The 17,336-nt window shown below is 39.0% G+C and overlaps 1 protein-coding gene across 1 annotated transcript in view; it reads left to right on the plus strand.

Annotated features, from left to right (window-relative positions):
- The window catches only part of LOC131243522 (DEAD-box ATP-dependent RNA helicase 28), a 76,501-nt gene that overhangs the window by 39,497 nt on the left and 19,668 nt on the right, over positions 1-17,336 (plus strand). Inside the window, exons 7-10 of the mRNA XM_058242928.1 lie at positions 1,383-1,531; positions 14,118-14,213; positions 16,208-16,310; positions 16,606-16,668. Of these exons, the coding sequence (XP_058098911.1) occupies positions 1,383-1,531; positions 14,118-14,213; positions 16,208-16,310; positions 16,606-16,668 (411 nt within the window). The remainder of the gene's footprint in view (positions 1-1,382; positions 1,532-14,117; positions 14,214-16,207; positions 16,311-16,605; positions 16,669-17,336) is intronic.

The raw sequence follows: 17,336 nt of genomic DNA on the forward strand, positions 1-17,336 counted from the left end.
TTCAAAAACAAAAGAATAATCACTAGATCAGGTTACATACATGTTTTATTTTATGTTTGGATACAAAGATTGCAACCGATTTGCGAGAAATTGATTTTTTTTTTCCAACAACTTGGCCCATCTCCTCCAAATCTCGAAATTGAAGCTCCCAATCCATGATTTTTCATGCAAAACATGAAAAATCATGGATTTGTAACAATTTGACACTAATTTAACATGATTTATAGAAAAAATGATCGAAAATCGAAAATGTTCACCAGATCGAACATGTGGGATATATCGCACTACTTGTGTGTTTCGTATCGCACATGTGGGATATAAGATATGTCGTGGGATATATTGGCTGATATCATTGATACTTAAAACACCGGAAAGGACTAGGGCACTCTTATTAGATTAGAGCTCCTAGGTGTGCAGGATGCTACTTCGCTTATGGGATTTGAAAGGAGAGAAACCACACGATGTTTGAGGAGAATTTCGCTTCAGGTGCAAGCATGAAAATGAGTATATTGGCCATGACTTGGGCCCTAATGCGGTCCAAGTTTTGTGGCTGTTCATTTTTTGGCCTCTTGTGGGATGGGGATGGAGACTAGAGATTCCAATTAGTATCGGGGGTGAAGAATTCTGTATCCTTTTTCTATTCTGTTTTTTTTTTTGGCTGTATTTTGCATTTATTTCTCCCATGGACGGTGACGAGAGGGTCACCTCATGATTTGGTTTTAGCTCATTTCCTTTAGCTCATTTCTGATTCGATGAATATTTGTCATCTTTCACAAAAGAAGTAGCATTGGTTACACATTCCACTCACAAGACTAGATGACTTGAGCCCCTTTATATAGATGGGAGTTACAACCCATTCCTCCACATGTATCCGATGTGGGACTAAACTCACAAGACAATAGACACAAAACACGTGATAATAAAAATTGAGTCTGTACTCTCAATATAGCACACCCATACTCTTATTTTATACAAATAGATCATGCCAAAATGTGACCCTTAGCATATGTTTTCTACGATATCACTTCTATCACCACTAACGTATGCAGATGTGTATTTTATTTCAGTTTTTGACAATTTCAAACTTAGCAAGGTACTTGGACTTGTAAAGCTCGTATGGTTCTTTTGTTGCTGGCAGTAAACCAGCAACCAGTTCCTAAATCACACTTGCTGATCTATTGAAACTCACACACACACACACACACACACACACACACACATATATATATATTCAGTAAACAGAAAAGAGGACCATGTGAAACAGTTGCCCCATTATGCTTGATGTGATTATTTCTATTCAGATAATGAAATCCTACGCTTCTTGATAACCATCTAAAATTGTTTAACTTTGCCCTTTTCAATATTTAAATTTTATTTTGCAGATTCGCGTTTGTCCAAAACGGAGACAAACCATGCTTTTTTCAGCCACAATGACTGAAGAAGTTGACGAATTAATCAAGCTTTCTCTGAGCAGGCCCATGCGTCTTTCAGCTGATCCATCTACAAAACGGCCAGCAACATTGACTGAGGAGTAATTTCCTTTTTTACTTTCTATACACAGGGTTTTAGGTGTAATTGATATTCATATTTGTGATAGATTTGTCTTCAAGTTGTATATATATTAGATGAATGATTGGACTAGTTTCTTCATAATATTTTTAAGGAGTCTGCTGTTTGTTATGATTGTTGACTTTACTGTTCAAAACTCTAAGCCTTTATCCCATGATGCTCTTTAGCTTAATTGTTTACCCTCTGTAGTATTCCTGATTGTTATCTACTACAACTCAATTGTTTTTCGAAGCAGGGTTGCATAAGTCCTCATTTGGCTAGAGAAAGCCTTGCTTTCAAACTGATCTTAAATTCTTTTGTTTTCATGAAGTTTTTTGATTCTGTACCAGTTCTATTTGCAGAAGACAGTCAAGCTCAGAACTGTTATAGCTTTTTAATGAATGTAGATGCTCTGTGGGGTGAGGAATCTGCGACCTCTTGGAACAAGGTTATGGGGAACTCGTTGTTGCATGTGGTCACAATGCACTGTCATGGTTTACACATGGGTTAAACTTGTTTTTATTGAGGGTTAATGCTATCCTAGGTTTTCTCCCCAAGGAATGCGATCCTAACTTCACCATTGGAACTAAATCCCTGATCTTGAAGGACTTTTTCCCATTGATACAATTCGGTAAATCCGAATGTTAAGGGCTTTTGAGAAAGCTATAAATGGAGGTCTGGCAAATATGCTATGACTTGTTGAAATTTTTATGATTAATAGCCACACATCTGACAATTTACACTTGACTTACTGCATTTTTTTTTTTCTTTGATATTAGAGTTTCAGGCTCTTAACTGATCTTGTTACCCACACTATGACTTCATCAGATTCCACTTTTATCATTCCATTGGCTTCCAACTTCAGTCCTTGGAGGTCAAGATCTTGCCACATTTATTGTTGTTGTCAGCATTGGTATCGATCACTTGTCATTAGCTTCCGTTGCTATCGTTTGTTGTGTAGGATTTTGGAAAATCTCATTTTTTTTTTCCCTCTTCACAGATTGTGTATCACTGACTTGTCAATCACGCAGGCTCCATCCTTCGTAGCCATTTTTCAATCCTCTTGGTGGTTTCCATTGTCGGTCATCATCAATGTGTTCTCTTAATCCCCTTTTGTAGAAAGGAAATGTTGCCTTTTCCAAGATTGCATTTGTGTTAAAGAAGGAATCTTGGAATATTCTTTGACACTTGTCTTTGGTTTTGTGTTTCTTTTATGTGGTTGCGAGTTATGGGAAAATGAAGTCCTCTACTGGTTTTAGCTCAATCAAAGGCTCCAACATACTTCAAGGCCAAAAACCCATTGCCTTTTCGGGATGCCTAATTCTAGACTCAGTTTAACGAGGACAGATGTTGGATGTTATTATGCAAATAGTTTTTGCCAAACGGATGTCAATCATTGCTCTTCTGGTGTATACATGCGTTCGGTGGCTAGGATTTCAATTGTTTCTCTCTCGATACCCCTAGATGTTCCGATAACAAAGGAAAAAAAAAAAGGCTTGGCCATAAGGCCAACCAAGGCAACGGGGTTTAGTCCGTACACCCGGCATAAAAACAAGTCCGATCCACAACGCCCGGCACAAGAACAAGTCAGGTGTCCATAACACTCGATACGGTTAAAATAAATCAAACCACGTTGGAAACTAAATCAAACTCGAAATTGGCCTTTGCAACCCAATCTAAAAAAATTGGAGCCCACTGAGTCGAAGATAAAAGAAAATCTATCTCCTTTGTTTTTAAATCCGCCGAATCCAACCCAACCCCCCCAATTGAGGGAAAAAAAAAATGACCAACCCAGATCACACAATCAGGAAAAGACCCAGATGGAAGGACAACAAAAACCGCATAAGAGAAACCCTTGAAAAATCAACTACCTGTTTATTTTCGTTGTCAGAAAGAATAGATTTGTTGGCGACAAGATCTAGGACAATGATTTTGCGCATCTAGTAGGTATAAGAAGCGGTGGCAATGGAGGATCCGATGGTGATTCCGGATTTGTGATGGCCAAAGGCGGTGACAATGATGGTAAGAGGTGGTGATGGTAGCAGATGGGGTCAACTACTGGGTTCAAGCAAGTGACTAACAGCAAGATTGTGGGCAAGGAAAGGTTCTGGCTCCACAGTTGATGTTGGAGAAGAGGGTTGGTAGTGTAATCATTGTCGAAAAGAACTCTGGTATGATCAAAGACCAACGACGAAGTGGGATGTGGGTGTCAGGCCTAAAGATGATGGATTCAACATCTGGGTAGATATTGTGATTTGTGATCTACCATAGAGAGCCGATGGGTGCCGAGGACGGTTTGATGTGATTGAGAAAAAGGAATTTCAGGTGGTGGTGCAGAGGTCCAATATGCGAGAAGACAGATTCGATTAAGGGATCGGGTGACGGAGAGAACATGGGTTCTAGTGATTGTGAGATGAAGGGTAGCATGTGCTGTTGGGTGGGATGGATATTCAGTTGCAGGTGACAGTTTGTGAATGAGAATGGCATGACTAATGCGCCTCTCGTGTCTCTGAGATCTAAAACACCAGTAAACATTCAAACAACCACCCCATCTCCTCTGAACCATAGCTTGCTGGACTCGATTTTCGGTAGTGACTATCATAGTTGTGGCAAAATTTATCATCTTGATGCTGTTGTTCACGGAGATGATGAGATCATATTACTGGAGATGATGATGGGTTTTGGGCATATCCAAATTTGGTAGGGTTTGTAAGATGGGGTAGCCTGCAATGGTGGCGGGTGGCTCTTCAACGACGAGTTCAATGTCTAACGAAATACAACATAGGAGGACTGGCTATTCTGTGGTGTGCTGGAGGTGATGAATGGTGAGGATTAGGCCTTAGATCAGCGGCTCTGAATGGTGAATCCAGGTTGGCAATGAGTCTAGTTGATGATTTTGGCTGTAGAGGAAGATGTGTAGAGATGATAGATTTGTCGCTCATGTAGGGCAAAGAGACTTGATGGGGACTTGTGTGCATAATGGCAAAAAGGCTGCAAGCAGTTGAGATGAGGTTGCCGGAATCAATGGCAAATGGTCAATGGTAGATGGGATGTTGATCAATGGCCAAGATAATCTCATGCCTTTGGCACCATGTTAAAACACAAGACACTAGATTGTGGAAGTATAATTCGTTTATGTTATTGAGAATAACAGAAATATATAGAAGAGGTGGATGATCTGTAGAGATCTGTATAGATACACATCTCAACAAAAAAGGAAATATCCTGATCTAGGAAGATTGCCCTAATCTACTCTATCAGAAAGGCAATTTTCCTTTTCCAAGATCTCATTTGCATTAAATAGGGAACTTGGAATATTCTTAGATATTTTCTTTGGTTTTGCGTCTTTTAGGTGGGCTCGAGTTATGGGAAATTGAAATCCTATACCGGCTCTTTGGTTTTATATCTTTTTGGTAGGCGCTACTTATGGGGAATCGAAATCCTAATTAACTCTAATAGAAAGGAAATATTGCCTTTTCCAAGATCACATTTGCATTAAAGAAGGAATCTTGGAATATTCTTAGATATTGTCTTTGGTTTTGTGCCTTTAGGTGGACACGAATTATGGGAAATTGAAATCTTATACTGGCTCTTACTCAATCAAATGCTTCAACATACTCCAAGGCTTGAAACCCATTGCTTTTTTGTATGCGTAATTGTATGCTCAATTTTCTGAGGATGAACACTGGAGATTCTCATGCAAATGAGTTTTGTTCCTACTCATGCTTAGTGTCATAAGCTGAAATCCCTATGAGCATAAAGATTCACATACATGAATTTTCCAATACCTACACGACACAAATATTCATCCTCTTTTCATTGTGTTCAGTTTCTTTCAAAATTGAGTAGAAGTTATTTTTTCTTTTTCTTTTTTTGAGAGTCGCAAAAGTTATTTATTTCTATCCGGTGAATCAGATGTGATCCATCAAGTTAGCATTGTGTCTACATTATTGTCACTTTTGTGAAGCATTTTAAGCGATTTTCAGTTTTGATAGCTCGAAAGTTAATATTTTCCTAAACTAGCTTAAAATGGTTGGCCCCATCATAAATATCACCGAGCGCAAAAATCAAGCCAATTCACTCATTAGGTGGGCCACACATGTATTATGGATGAGATTGGCAGTGGTCCATTGTTTTATTTGGTCTGGCGAACACGATGAGTGGATCAGTTGAATTTTTGCACCATGTGTTTGTGATGGTGACCCAACCTTTAGGGTGGGTTGAATGTCGTGCACACTTGACACATTGGCATTTAGGAGCTAGTTGGATGAGAACACTATTTTCCAAGTTGTGTGTGAGATCTCCTCCATACACACATCTACCCAATGTTTTAAGTAGCGACGATATCAGCCAATGTATCCCACAATATATCTTGTATCCCACCTGTGCAATACGAAACGCACAGGTAGTGCCGATATATTCCACACGTTTGATCTGGTGAGCATTTTCAATTTCGATCCCTTTTTTGTTGAAATTATGTTAAATCAGTGTCAAATGTCACAAATCCATTGGTTCTTCATGTTTTGCATGAAAAATCATGAAGTTGGAGCTTTGATTTCAATATCCATTGGTTCTTCATGTTCTTCGTGTTTTTTTTCAAAATTTTCCTTCAACTAGCTGTCAATCGAGACTAATTTCGAAGTATTTAGGAGTATTTAATGAAATGATCATCACATACACTCTAATTTCGAAATTTGAGTGTAGGTGGCCCGATTTTGGGAAAATTCAAAAATTTCCCAATTTCTCTCAAATTGCTTGCAATGTTGCATTCCAAATATGAAATCAAGCATGTATGAGGGTTAATCTACTGATTTGTTAAGTCGTTGTCAATTTCCGGAAAACAAGAATCATTTTTAATTATAAATTATTAAAATATTTTTTTTTTCAAAATTTTCCTTCAACAAGCTGTCAATTGAGACTAATTTCGAAGGATTTAGGAGTGTTAATGAAATGATCATTACATACACTAAATATTATGCATTCAATTTGAATATAGTTGCATTAGTTCAATTGGACAATGCATAGCTTAGGTCCCTATACAAAGGAAACCTATTATGTGCACTTCTTTTTGAAATGTTATGATTTTAAAGTGTGTATTAAGGTCTTTTTAAACAATCCCAAAAGTTTCATTGAAAAATTTAACCATTTCCCCAATGTTTCCCCATGTTTTCCAAAAAGTGTGATAAATTACCCGATACAAATGATATATCCCGTTTGATAACCAACACGTATCTATATCCCAAGGATGCGATACATAACACGATACCGATATTTCTAACACTCCATCTACCTATCTGTATATATGTATCTATATGGGCATGCTAGCAAACTCCACTGATTGGAGTTTTTTATGCTCATTGTTGGTCCCAAGCCCAGATAGAGGAGGTTATGTTAGGCTGGTAGCCGGCATCAAACTTCCCCCACAACTTTTTCTCATGAATCCCAACAATCTGGCATAGGGAGAGGAGGAAGGATCTCCACATGGTCTTTGTTGACTTAGAGAAAGCATAAGATAAGGTCCCTAGAGAGTTAATTTGGCAGAGGGAGAGGAGAATCTCTACATGGTCTTTATTGACTTAGAGAAAGCATATAAGATAGGGTCCCTAGAGAGTTAATTTGGTGGATGTTGGAAAAGAAATGGATCTGAAGAGGATACATTGACATGATTAAAGATACTTATTAGAGAGCGACAATAAATGAGCTGATGGAGATGGTACAGTGTGTCTAAGCGATCTAGGGTTTAATCCCTGATTTGGTTACATTTCAGAAGAAAAAAGGTGAGTACCACTAATGGAGTGACAAGTGAGTTTCCAATTGTGGTTAGGAATAGGCCTGTATCTTTTTGCATTGGTCGTGTATGAGTTAACGAGGTCATTTACAGTAAGAGGTGCCGTGGTGTATGTTGGTTGCAGATGACATAGTTTTGATTGACGAGATGAGGGAGGGGGTGAACACAAAGCTAAAACTATGGAGAGATGCTTTAGTTTGGTTGTACTAAAATAGAGTATGTCACGCAAATTTATTTTTTTTTGAAAGATGATTGAATTGAAGAGGAAAGAAACTGAAACACAGGGAAAGAAAAACAAAAGAACAGAAAAACTGAAAAACTGAGGATGAAAGATCCGCTGACATAGCAGATCAGAACAGCTCAACTCAAACCCCTAAAAACAACAGATTAGCGTTCTTCAATGCATCAACCTGCGCGGCCCATTCTATCAAGGCCTTCTTCACCTTAGAGGACACATATTGCGCTGTATGGGCAACACCCCTGAAACATCTATTGTTATGTTCTTCCCAAACAAACCACCAGATGGCAAGAACCGCCATCCTCCAGATCTTGGTTCTCTCTTTGCCCATATGCACTCCATGCCACGCTTGCAGGAAAGAATCCGCCCTCTCAGGGAAGCAGGAACTGATGTTGAAACAACAAAGGAAATCGGCCCATATGGAATAAATAAAGGAGCAATTCACCAACAAGTGATCAGCTATTTCCTCCTGCCGCATACAGCACAAGCAGATGTTAGGAATGATCATCCCTTTTTTCTGCAAATTGTCGATGGTCAAGATCTTCCTTTTCCTGGCCAGCTAGCCAAAAGCCACAATTCTGGGAGGGGCAGCGTATTTCCATAAAAAGGCCTCCCCTCTGAGCTGATTTTGGAATCTGTTGGAAGTAATGAAACTGTACAAAGAGGACACCGAGAAGCATCCCATCTTACAAAGCTTCGAAACCAGACTGTTGGGAGCCGATTGGTCAGGAGAGAAAACAGAGATGCACTCCAGCAACTCAGCGAATTCCGAAACTTCCCAATCTTGTAAATTTCGCCTGCAAACGATACTCCACAATATTACTGCCAGATATCTCTTAACAGTCCGCCATGGATACTGATTTGGCTGGAGCAAGGGCGAAACTCTGCGGGAATCTATCTTTAAGAAGGCCGTCCCCCACCCAGTTATCTTCCCAAAACCGAATATTAGCCCCATTGCCAAGCTTGAAACTGATACCGCTGAGCACCTCCGTTTTTGTTTTTAGAATATCCTTCCAGATAGCTGACGCCCTATAAGTGGAGGACTCTTTAGTCCACCAGCCCCCGCTCGCTTTCCCGTATTTATGCTTGATAACATCATTCCAAAAACTGCTGTTTTCAGCCCCTAATCTCTAGATCCATTTACCTAGCAGGGCCTGATTCATAGCCTTGAGTTCCCTTATTCCAGCCCCTCCATCTGCCGCACGCAATTTTAGTAACAATAGGAGTGAAAACGAGGAATTAACTAAGATTGTCGACCAAGAAGTTACCCAAAATGACCATTTTTGGTATCTTGGATTGATAATTCATGAGAGCAGAGAAGGAATGCTCTTATCTCAATCCTTTTGGGTGATTTGGTTAGAACGCAATGCTTGAACTTTTGTCAATATGATGGTGGAACTAGACTAGGTGGCCCACAAGGCTAGGTGGTTTGTTGTGGAATGGGCACAAGCTACCAATGTGCTCTAGGGTAGCCCATTGGAGTTGGTCGGGGGCTCTTCTCTTTGTATTAGCTAGATGATTCCTCATCATTCTTTTTGTATCGTTTCTCTTTCATTTTTAACTAAAATTTGAGTTGGCCTTAAAAAAAATTCATGGGAGCAGAGAGATTGATGTTGCTAATAGAATTCAATCTTGGTGGAAGAAGCAGAGATGGGCCTTTGGAGTTTTATGTGATAGCTATAAGACCAGCCATGCTTTATGGGACAAAAGTTGGGCAATTAAGGAACAACATGTTCACAAGATGGGCGTGGCTGTAATTAAGTTGTTAGAAGGATGAGTGGCAAGATGAGGAAGGATAGAATAAGAAATGAATGTATTCTGGGGAATTTAGTAGTGCCAATAAGTAATAAAGTGGGGGAAAGTAAACTTAGATGGTTTAGCCATGTGCAATGGAAACCAAGAAATGCACAAGTTAGGAATGAGTTGGTTAAGTTGATGATGCTAACCACATGATCTATGGCTTGCAAAAATTGGATGATTGTAACAAAATGGTCCACATTCAGAGGGCTTGGATCATCTGTTTAGCATGATGTTTTGAACATAGTTTACACTTAGATGTATGAATGAATGGATGTTCCGATTGGCGATTGACTGTCCCATGTGCCATTCATAAGCTTTGCAGATGTTGTTAACGTCCCAAGAATTTCATAAAAAAGCTTGCTTTTAAAAAGGTTATAAATATGGTAAAAAGCCAGACTTTGACTAATGACTGTCATGGAACTCCATCTATTGTGTTAAAAAAAGACGATCATGCCCTCTTAAAACTTTGTTCCTTGCACAAGGCACGTGGTATCCACTTTGGTGGTGGACTTTGTCCTGGGGCCCATGATGATGCATTTATTTGATCTATGCCGCCCTTCCTTCGTTGATTATGATTTCAAGGCATACACCCCAAAATAAAAAAGATCAGATCTCATGTGGACCCCACAAGAGTTAACAGTGGCAATTAAATCCTACCATTAAAAAATGCTAGAGCCTACTGTAAATTTTTTTTGGCCATCCAACCTGTTGATTAGGTAATGTGGACCTAAATTAAGGGCTTATTATAATTCTTTTTTTCCATCCAACGTGTTTGGCCCCCCAAGAAGTTATCAAGGGTAGGCGTTTAATCATATTCATGTTTCCTATGGTGTGGTCCACTTGAGATTTCGATCTGCCTCGTATTTGGGCCAATGCCCTAAAATGACCTGACAAAATGGATGGACAGTGTGGATGTACCACATACATCATGATGGGTCTGCAACTTTTGAATCTCTAACGGGAAAGGTGGTGCTAGAGGAGCACCGCCTGGCTGTGACCCAGAACTAGCGAAATTGGATTTCTTACTAAGTAGCTTGGTACGCTTTTATCATACCGAGTAAACTCTGTTAGTCCCACCGTGAATGTATGTGGTTTGTCCACGTTGTCCATACGTTTTTCCAGCTCATTTTAAGGGTTGAGCCCAAAATTGAAGCATATCCAAAGCTCAACTGGACCACACAACATGGAAAACTGGGAATATTGATTTCCACCCTTAAAACCTTCCAAGGGTCCATAGTGATGTTTATTTGTTGTCCAAATTGTTCATAAGATCACACAGGCATGAATGAAGGGAAAACAAAAATATCAAGTTGATCTAGAACTTCTGTGGCCCCTGAGAATTTTTCCACGACAGAGATTCAATTCACATTGTTTCCTATGGTGTCGTCCACTTGAGCTTTGGATATGCTTAATTTTTGGGATCTAAGCCATAAAATTATCAAGTAAAATGGATGGACGGAGTGGATAAAATACATAAATCACGACAGGGCCCATAGAGCTTACTCGATACGATACGCAGTCCACTTCTGGAACCAGCAGACGCAGATTTCTTGCAAAAGGGATCCGGGTTTCTTGCAAAAGCCTTTGGCACTGCGCTGGAAAGATAGGTGGAGCCCATCGTGATGTCTGTGAGTAATCCACCTCGTCCATCCCTTTTGAGAGCTTATTTTAGGACATGCAACCAAAAATGAGCCGTATCCAAGACTCAAGTTGGCCACACGAGAGGGAGAACTGGGAAATGAAATTCCTATCGTTGAAACCTTCTTGGGCTACACCTTGATGGTATATGCCATCCAAACCGTTTATAAGGTCATTCCCACTGGGATGAATTGAAAACACAAAAAACTTATCTTGATACAAAACTTGTGGCAATACGAATATTTTAATGGTGGCCGTTCAATTCCCATTGTTTCCTCTCGTGTGGCCTACTTTAATCTTGGATTTGGCTTACTTTTTGTCGCATATCTTAAAATGAACTAAAAAAACGGACGGATGGGGTGGATTTCTCACAAACATCACGGTGGGTCCCATCTAATTTCCTTGCCTAGAAGCTTCTTGCCAAAGCCTTCTGCAGGGAAACAGATTGCGTGGTGTGCCACACACCACTAACCTCTGTGGTGCTAACATCACCGAGTTTTGTGGGGCCCACCATGATGTATGTGTTATATCCACATCCTTCATCCATTTTACGAAAGCATTTGAGGTCATGAGCCCAAAAATGAGACATCCAAATCTTAAGTGGACCACACCACAAAAATTAGTGGGTACAATGATTCCTACTGTTGAAACCTTCTTAGGGCCCACCATGATGTTTATTTGTCATCCAACTTGTTCATGAGGTCACACGAACCTGGATGAAGGGAGGAAATAAATATCAGATTGATCCAAAACTTCTGTGGTCCCAAGAACTTTTCAATGGTAGACATTCAATCCCCAATGCTTTCTGTGGTGTGGTCCATTTGAGCTTTGGATCTACCTCATACTTGGGCCCATTCCCTAAAATGCTCTCATAAAATGGATGGACAGCTTGGATATTACACATACATCATGGTGGGTCCCACAGAACTTGGTGACGTCAACACACCATGGAGGTTGTAGGTGTGTGGCACAACATGCTATCCGTTGCCATTCGGATCCAGCGATGTGGGTGGGACCAGTGTTCGAATTATCTCTGATATTATCTGTCTCCGGCTCAATGATACCGATAATACTAGTAGTGATACCGATAATGCTGGTAGTACTAGAAATTCTAGGTATTAGCAATGTATCACTAAGTATCGCCAACGTATCAATATTGCTAATGTAATTGCCAATTTTTCCAACTATGTGAATTTTAGGCGTCGCTTGTATTGCTAATGCATCAATATCACCAATATATCGCCAATATTGTTTACTATGTAAATTCTAGGTCTAGGTAATGCTTGTATCATAAGTGTATCGACGATATTTTAATAATATCACCAATGTAATGATATCATCAAAATTTTGTGTTTATTAGAAAATTTTTTATTTCAATTTTTTTTTTCATGGGCACATGGTTGTATGTGGTGTTCAGTCTCTTATTTATAATATTGATAATATCTCGATATTATCGATATTGCAACACGCACGATATTGAGACCACAATTTTCGTTTCCTTTCCAATTGTCGATGATTTCTTGGTGAAATATAATGTGTTGATATTTTGCAATATTGATGGATGTTTGGATGGTTCGACCGATTTCTTACAACAACACATGCTTTTAAGGCCCTATTAAATGGAAAACTTGTTATGTTGCTTCTTCTTCTTCTTCTTCTTCTTCTTTTTTATTTTATTTTTTTATTTATAATAATAATTATTATAATTTATAAATATGCAAAAATGTACGTTTTAACTTCTCCTAAAGTTTTGCTGAAAATTCCACCAAATTTCCCATGTTTCCCCACATTTCCGTTTATCAACGGTATTATCGGCGATATCGATATTGTTTCCATATCCCTGGCCAGTAAAACTTGTAGTGATACCGATACTTCGAACACTGGGTGGGATTGACCGTAGGGCCCGCCTTGCTGTATACATTGTATATCCATGCGGTTGTGAAGGTTTCAATGGGTGGTGGTGGTGTGGCCTGGGAAGGTTTCGACGGTGGGTGGTGGTGTGGCCCTTAGAAGGTTTCAAAGGAGGGTAGTGATGTGGCCAAGATTTTAGGGGGGTTGGGGGAGGGAGAGAGAGAGAGAATTGTGTTTTTTTTTTTTTTCAAGGGTTGGCTTCAAAGGTTAAAACTTAATTTTAAAAAGCAAGCTTTAGGAAACAATTTAAAAGCAAGCTTTAAAAAAAATAAACAATTTAAAAAAACGCACACCGTCTCATCTTGTTATGTATTCCAGGAGAGTTCCCAAATATGGATCAAATATTTAACACAGACCCCCTGGAACCTGAGAATTTACTTTATACCAAAATAGATACCACATTGTATTGAAATTTAAACTATAGGTTCTTTCTAATACACAGTTGTGGGTGTGCACACCCACACTATTTAAACACAGCCTTCAATGGCTTGTAACTGTTTTTTTTTCTTTTTCTTTTTCCCCTCATTCTTGAATGGATAATTTTGTTAATTGTTTGGGGTGTGTTTGGATGGTGGAGTTCCACAGAAATGTGGTGTGGTCCACTGTAAATGGGTAATGATTATCACTACCACAGTAGTCCGAAGTAAAGCCGTATATAATACGAATATCACTCTTGGTAGCTTTAATTTTTTGATATGCATGTAATCTACTCATGTGATTAGATTCATGTTGATATAACTTGCCTAATATGTGTTATATCCATACTGTCCATCCATTTTGCAATATCATTTTATGTCATGACCCCAAATATCAGCTTCATCCAACACTTCTGTGGGCTGCAGGAAGTTTTTAATGGCAGGCGTTCAATCCTGAATGTGTCTGTGGTGTGGTCAATTTCTGTTTTGGATCTGGCTCATTTTTTGTTTATTTCCATAAAATGATCTCATAAGATGAATGGATGGTGTGGATATAACACATACATCATGGTGGGTCCTACAAAACTATGCCATGTAAACGCACCTCTGCCCATCCAAGTTGGTGGGTATTCCAACAGATTACTATGATTTGACAGCTTGTTTTATCCAATTGGCTACAAGGAGTAATGATGTGAGTTTTACACCACATTACCGTGGAAAACACGCCCTTATGCATTGGCGCTCGTCTGACTTCATAACTGTGTTCACTCTTGTGCAGAGTTATTCGGATACGCCGTATGCGTGAAGCAAATCAGGAGGCAGTTCTTCTTGCGCTTTGTTCAAAGACCTTCACCAAGAAAGTGATCATTTTCAGGTTCTTATTATAACAAATAACCAGCAAAGTGATTGGTTTTTAATTATCACATTATTGTTAGCCAACTTTTTGAAACTATGCTTAACATTGAAATCTTTAGTTCACTTTTGAGTTTAATGGTCTCAGTCTTCACTGAATTTAAAAAGAATCAGCCAGGTCAATGATAACATTACTCATGTTTTTGCTGACATAGTCCAGACTCTGTACATGGAGTTGAACTAAACCAAGTTGTCTTGGCCGCGGCCTGAGTCGATCAACCAGTTCTCAATCATTTATTGAGAGCATATTTCTGGCACCCTTCTTGCTTTTGCATATATGTACTTGGATCTGTAGTTATATAAGAGATCAAACCAGAAATGGTAATGTTTCATCATCATCATCTAAACCTTGTCCTTTTCCTCTATTCCACTCTATCAAGGGCCATAATTTCAGTTGACCATTAATGATCAAGGGTTTTCTTACTACCTTCTACCACATCCTTTTGGGCTTTCCCCTTGCCCTTTTTTAGCCTTCAAGTTGCACCGATTCAATCCTTCTAACCGGTATAGTTCTTGGTCTCCGTTGCACATGACCAAGCCATCTAAATCTACTTTCCCTCATCTTATTACCTATCGGTGCTACTCATAAGTTTCCTTGGATGTTTTCATATCTAATTTTATTCTTCCTCATCTTTGCACTCATCCATCTCAACATCCTCATTTATGCTACACATCCTATGAACATGTTCTTTAACTACCTAACATTCTGTCCCATAAAGCATGGTTGTTCTTATAGCTATCCTACAAAAATTTTCCTTCAGTTTGATTGGTACACAAGTCACGTAAAACTCTAAAGGCACATCTCCATTCTTATGCCCAGCTTGAATTCTATGGACAACATCTTTCTTAATCTCTCCACTCTCATGAATTACTTACCCAAGATATCAAAAGTAGTCATTCTGGGAAACTTCGGTCAACAATCTTAACTAATTCCTTGTTTCCACTCCTTTTGTTAGTAAAATCACACTCCATATGCTCTGTTTTAGTGTGACTAATTTTAAATCCTTTAGATTCTTAAGCACTCCATAAATCCAGATTTGTATCTATGCCCTCTCTCATCTTATCAATCGAAATGATGTCATTTGCAAACAACATAGACTGTGGGTTCTCTTCCTGCAAATGCCTTGTTACCTTGTCCATAACCAATATGCAAAGGTACAGGCTCAATGCCAGCCCTTGGTGCAAGCTTATAGTTATTGGAAACTCAATGGTCTTGCCACTAGTGGTCCGCACATTTGTCACTGCTCCCTCATGCACATCTTTAATCATGTCAATAAATCCTTTTGAAACTCCATTTCTTAGGGCCCACCAAATTAATATGGACGCTATCATATGCTTTCTCTAATTCAATAAAGACCACGTGGAGATCCTTCCTCCCCTCTCTATATTTCTACATCAATTGTCTAAGTACTAAAATAGCTTCAGTGTTAGATCTCCCCTAGCATGAAATCAAAACTGATTTTTCTGATACATTCATCTCATGCCCTAGTCTTTGTTCAATCCCTCTCTTCCCAAATTTCACAGCATTCTCATAAATTTAATCCATCAGTTGTTAGCGCAGCTCTGTATGTCTACTTTGTTCTTATAAATAGGTATCACGGTACTTTTGCTCCATTCATTTGTCATTTTCTTCGATCTAGCAATCTTGTTGAACAACATTGTCAGCCAAAATAACCTAGTATCTCCCATGCACTTACAAACCTCTATTGGTATACCATATGGTCTGAGGGCCTTTCTCAACCATGTGTGATTTCCTATATATATATATATATATAAAGTTATTGCCCTTGATTAGAGAGGAATGGCGGAGAAGGATTTGTGTAGCTTAACCAATTAGTTGGGATAAGGCGTAGATGATGATGATGATGATGATGATGATTTGAGGCTTTTAAACCTGCTATGAATTTGTGCATTGCCAGTTTGTAACATCATATTGATGCAAAGTTTCTATGGCAGTGGAACAAAACAGGCTGCACATAGGTTGAAGATTTTGTTTGGGCTGGCAGGATTTAAAGCTGCTGAACTTCATGGCAATCTTACCCAGGCTCAGCGCCTTGATGTGAGTTTGATCAATATGATCTATTATTAGAGAATGAATTTCGCATGCTCTGTAATTATCATAATGTTAAAATGTGCATTTTGAAAATTTGATAACCTAATGCGGTATTGGAGGGGGTGATGATTTTAAGCATCTGTCTATGATTTATTATTGCCTTTATGGATATCTTCAATTGTACTTGCGTAAATATCTTGTGCACAAGTTCTCTGGTGAATGTTTATTTTTTCAGAATGTCACTTATTTCTTTTCTATTTTCATAATAATGCTATCTTGTTTCTTTGGTTGTCCTTTCTAGGCATTGGAACTTTTCAGGAAGCAGCAAGTGGATTTTCTCATTGCAACTGATGTTGCTGCTCGTGTAAGTAGAAATGTTTTATGCTGTTTCAACGAAGTTCCATTTTCTAATTTTACACATAATACATGCACACTCATCCACTTGCATGTTTTTTTTTGTGTATGTGCATGGTATGGTATGTGCATTTGTAGATGCATATGAGTATACATAACCAAACACCTCTCAGTGCATGCGCACATATCATGTGCATCCAGACACTCAGATTTCTCTCCCTCCCTCTCTCTCTCTCTCTCTCTCTCTCTCACACACACACACACACACACACACACAGTAATAGAGGCCCATTTCATATCTTAGTTGTAGGATCCTTCTAACCAGTGCCACTCCCACTTCGACTTGCCATTCGGACTCTCGCTTCTGCGCCTGCTTCCCTACCTACTTATACTTGTTTACATTTTTAAATAGATGCTTCCCCATGCCCATGGGTAACTATAATTCATATATGTTGCTATTTTTATTTATTTTTTCGTTGAATGGTAACTGAAGTGCTCGGTTTGATTTTTCATAATTGAAGTTTTGGACCTGGTTTACTCAAGCACATCCAAGTGAGCAGCTGCTTTGTCGCTAGGCATCAAGGTATTCGGTAACAGTAATGGCTGGCACTACAGCCATTAAGTTACGGGCCATAACTGCCTTTATGACCCTTGTAACAGGCTCTAACATTCAAATAT

The sequence above is a fragment of the Magnolia sinica genome, chromosome 4 (genome assembly GCF_029962835.1).
Source record: "Magnolia sinica isolate HGM2019 chromosome 4, MsV1, whole genome shotgun sequence".
In the NCBI taxonomy this organism is placed as follows: Eukaryota; Viridiplantae; Streptophyta; class Magnoliopsida; order Magnoliales; family Magnoliaceae; genus Magnolia; species Magnolia sinica.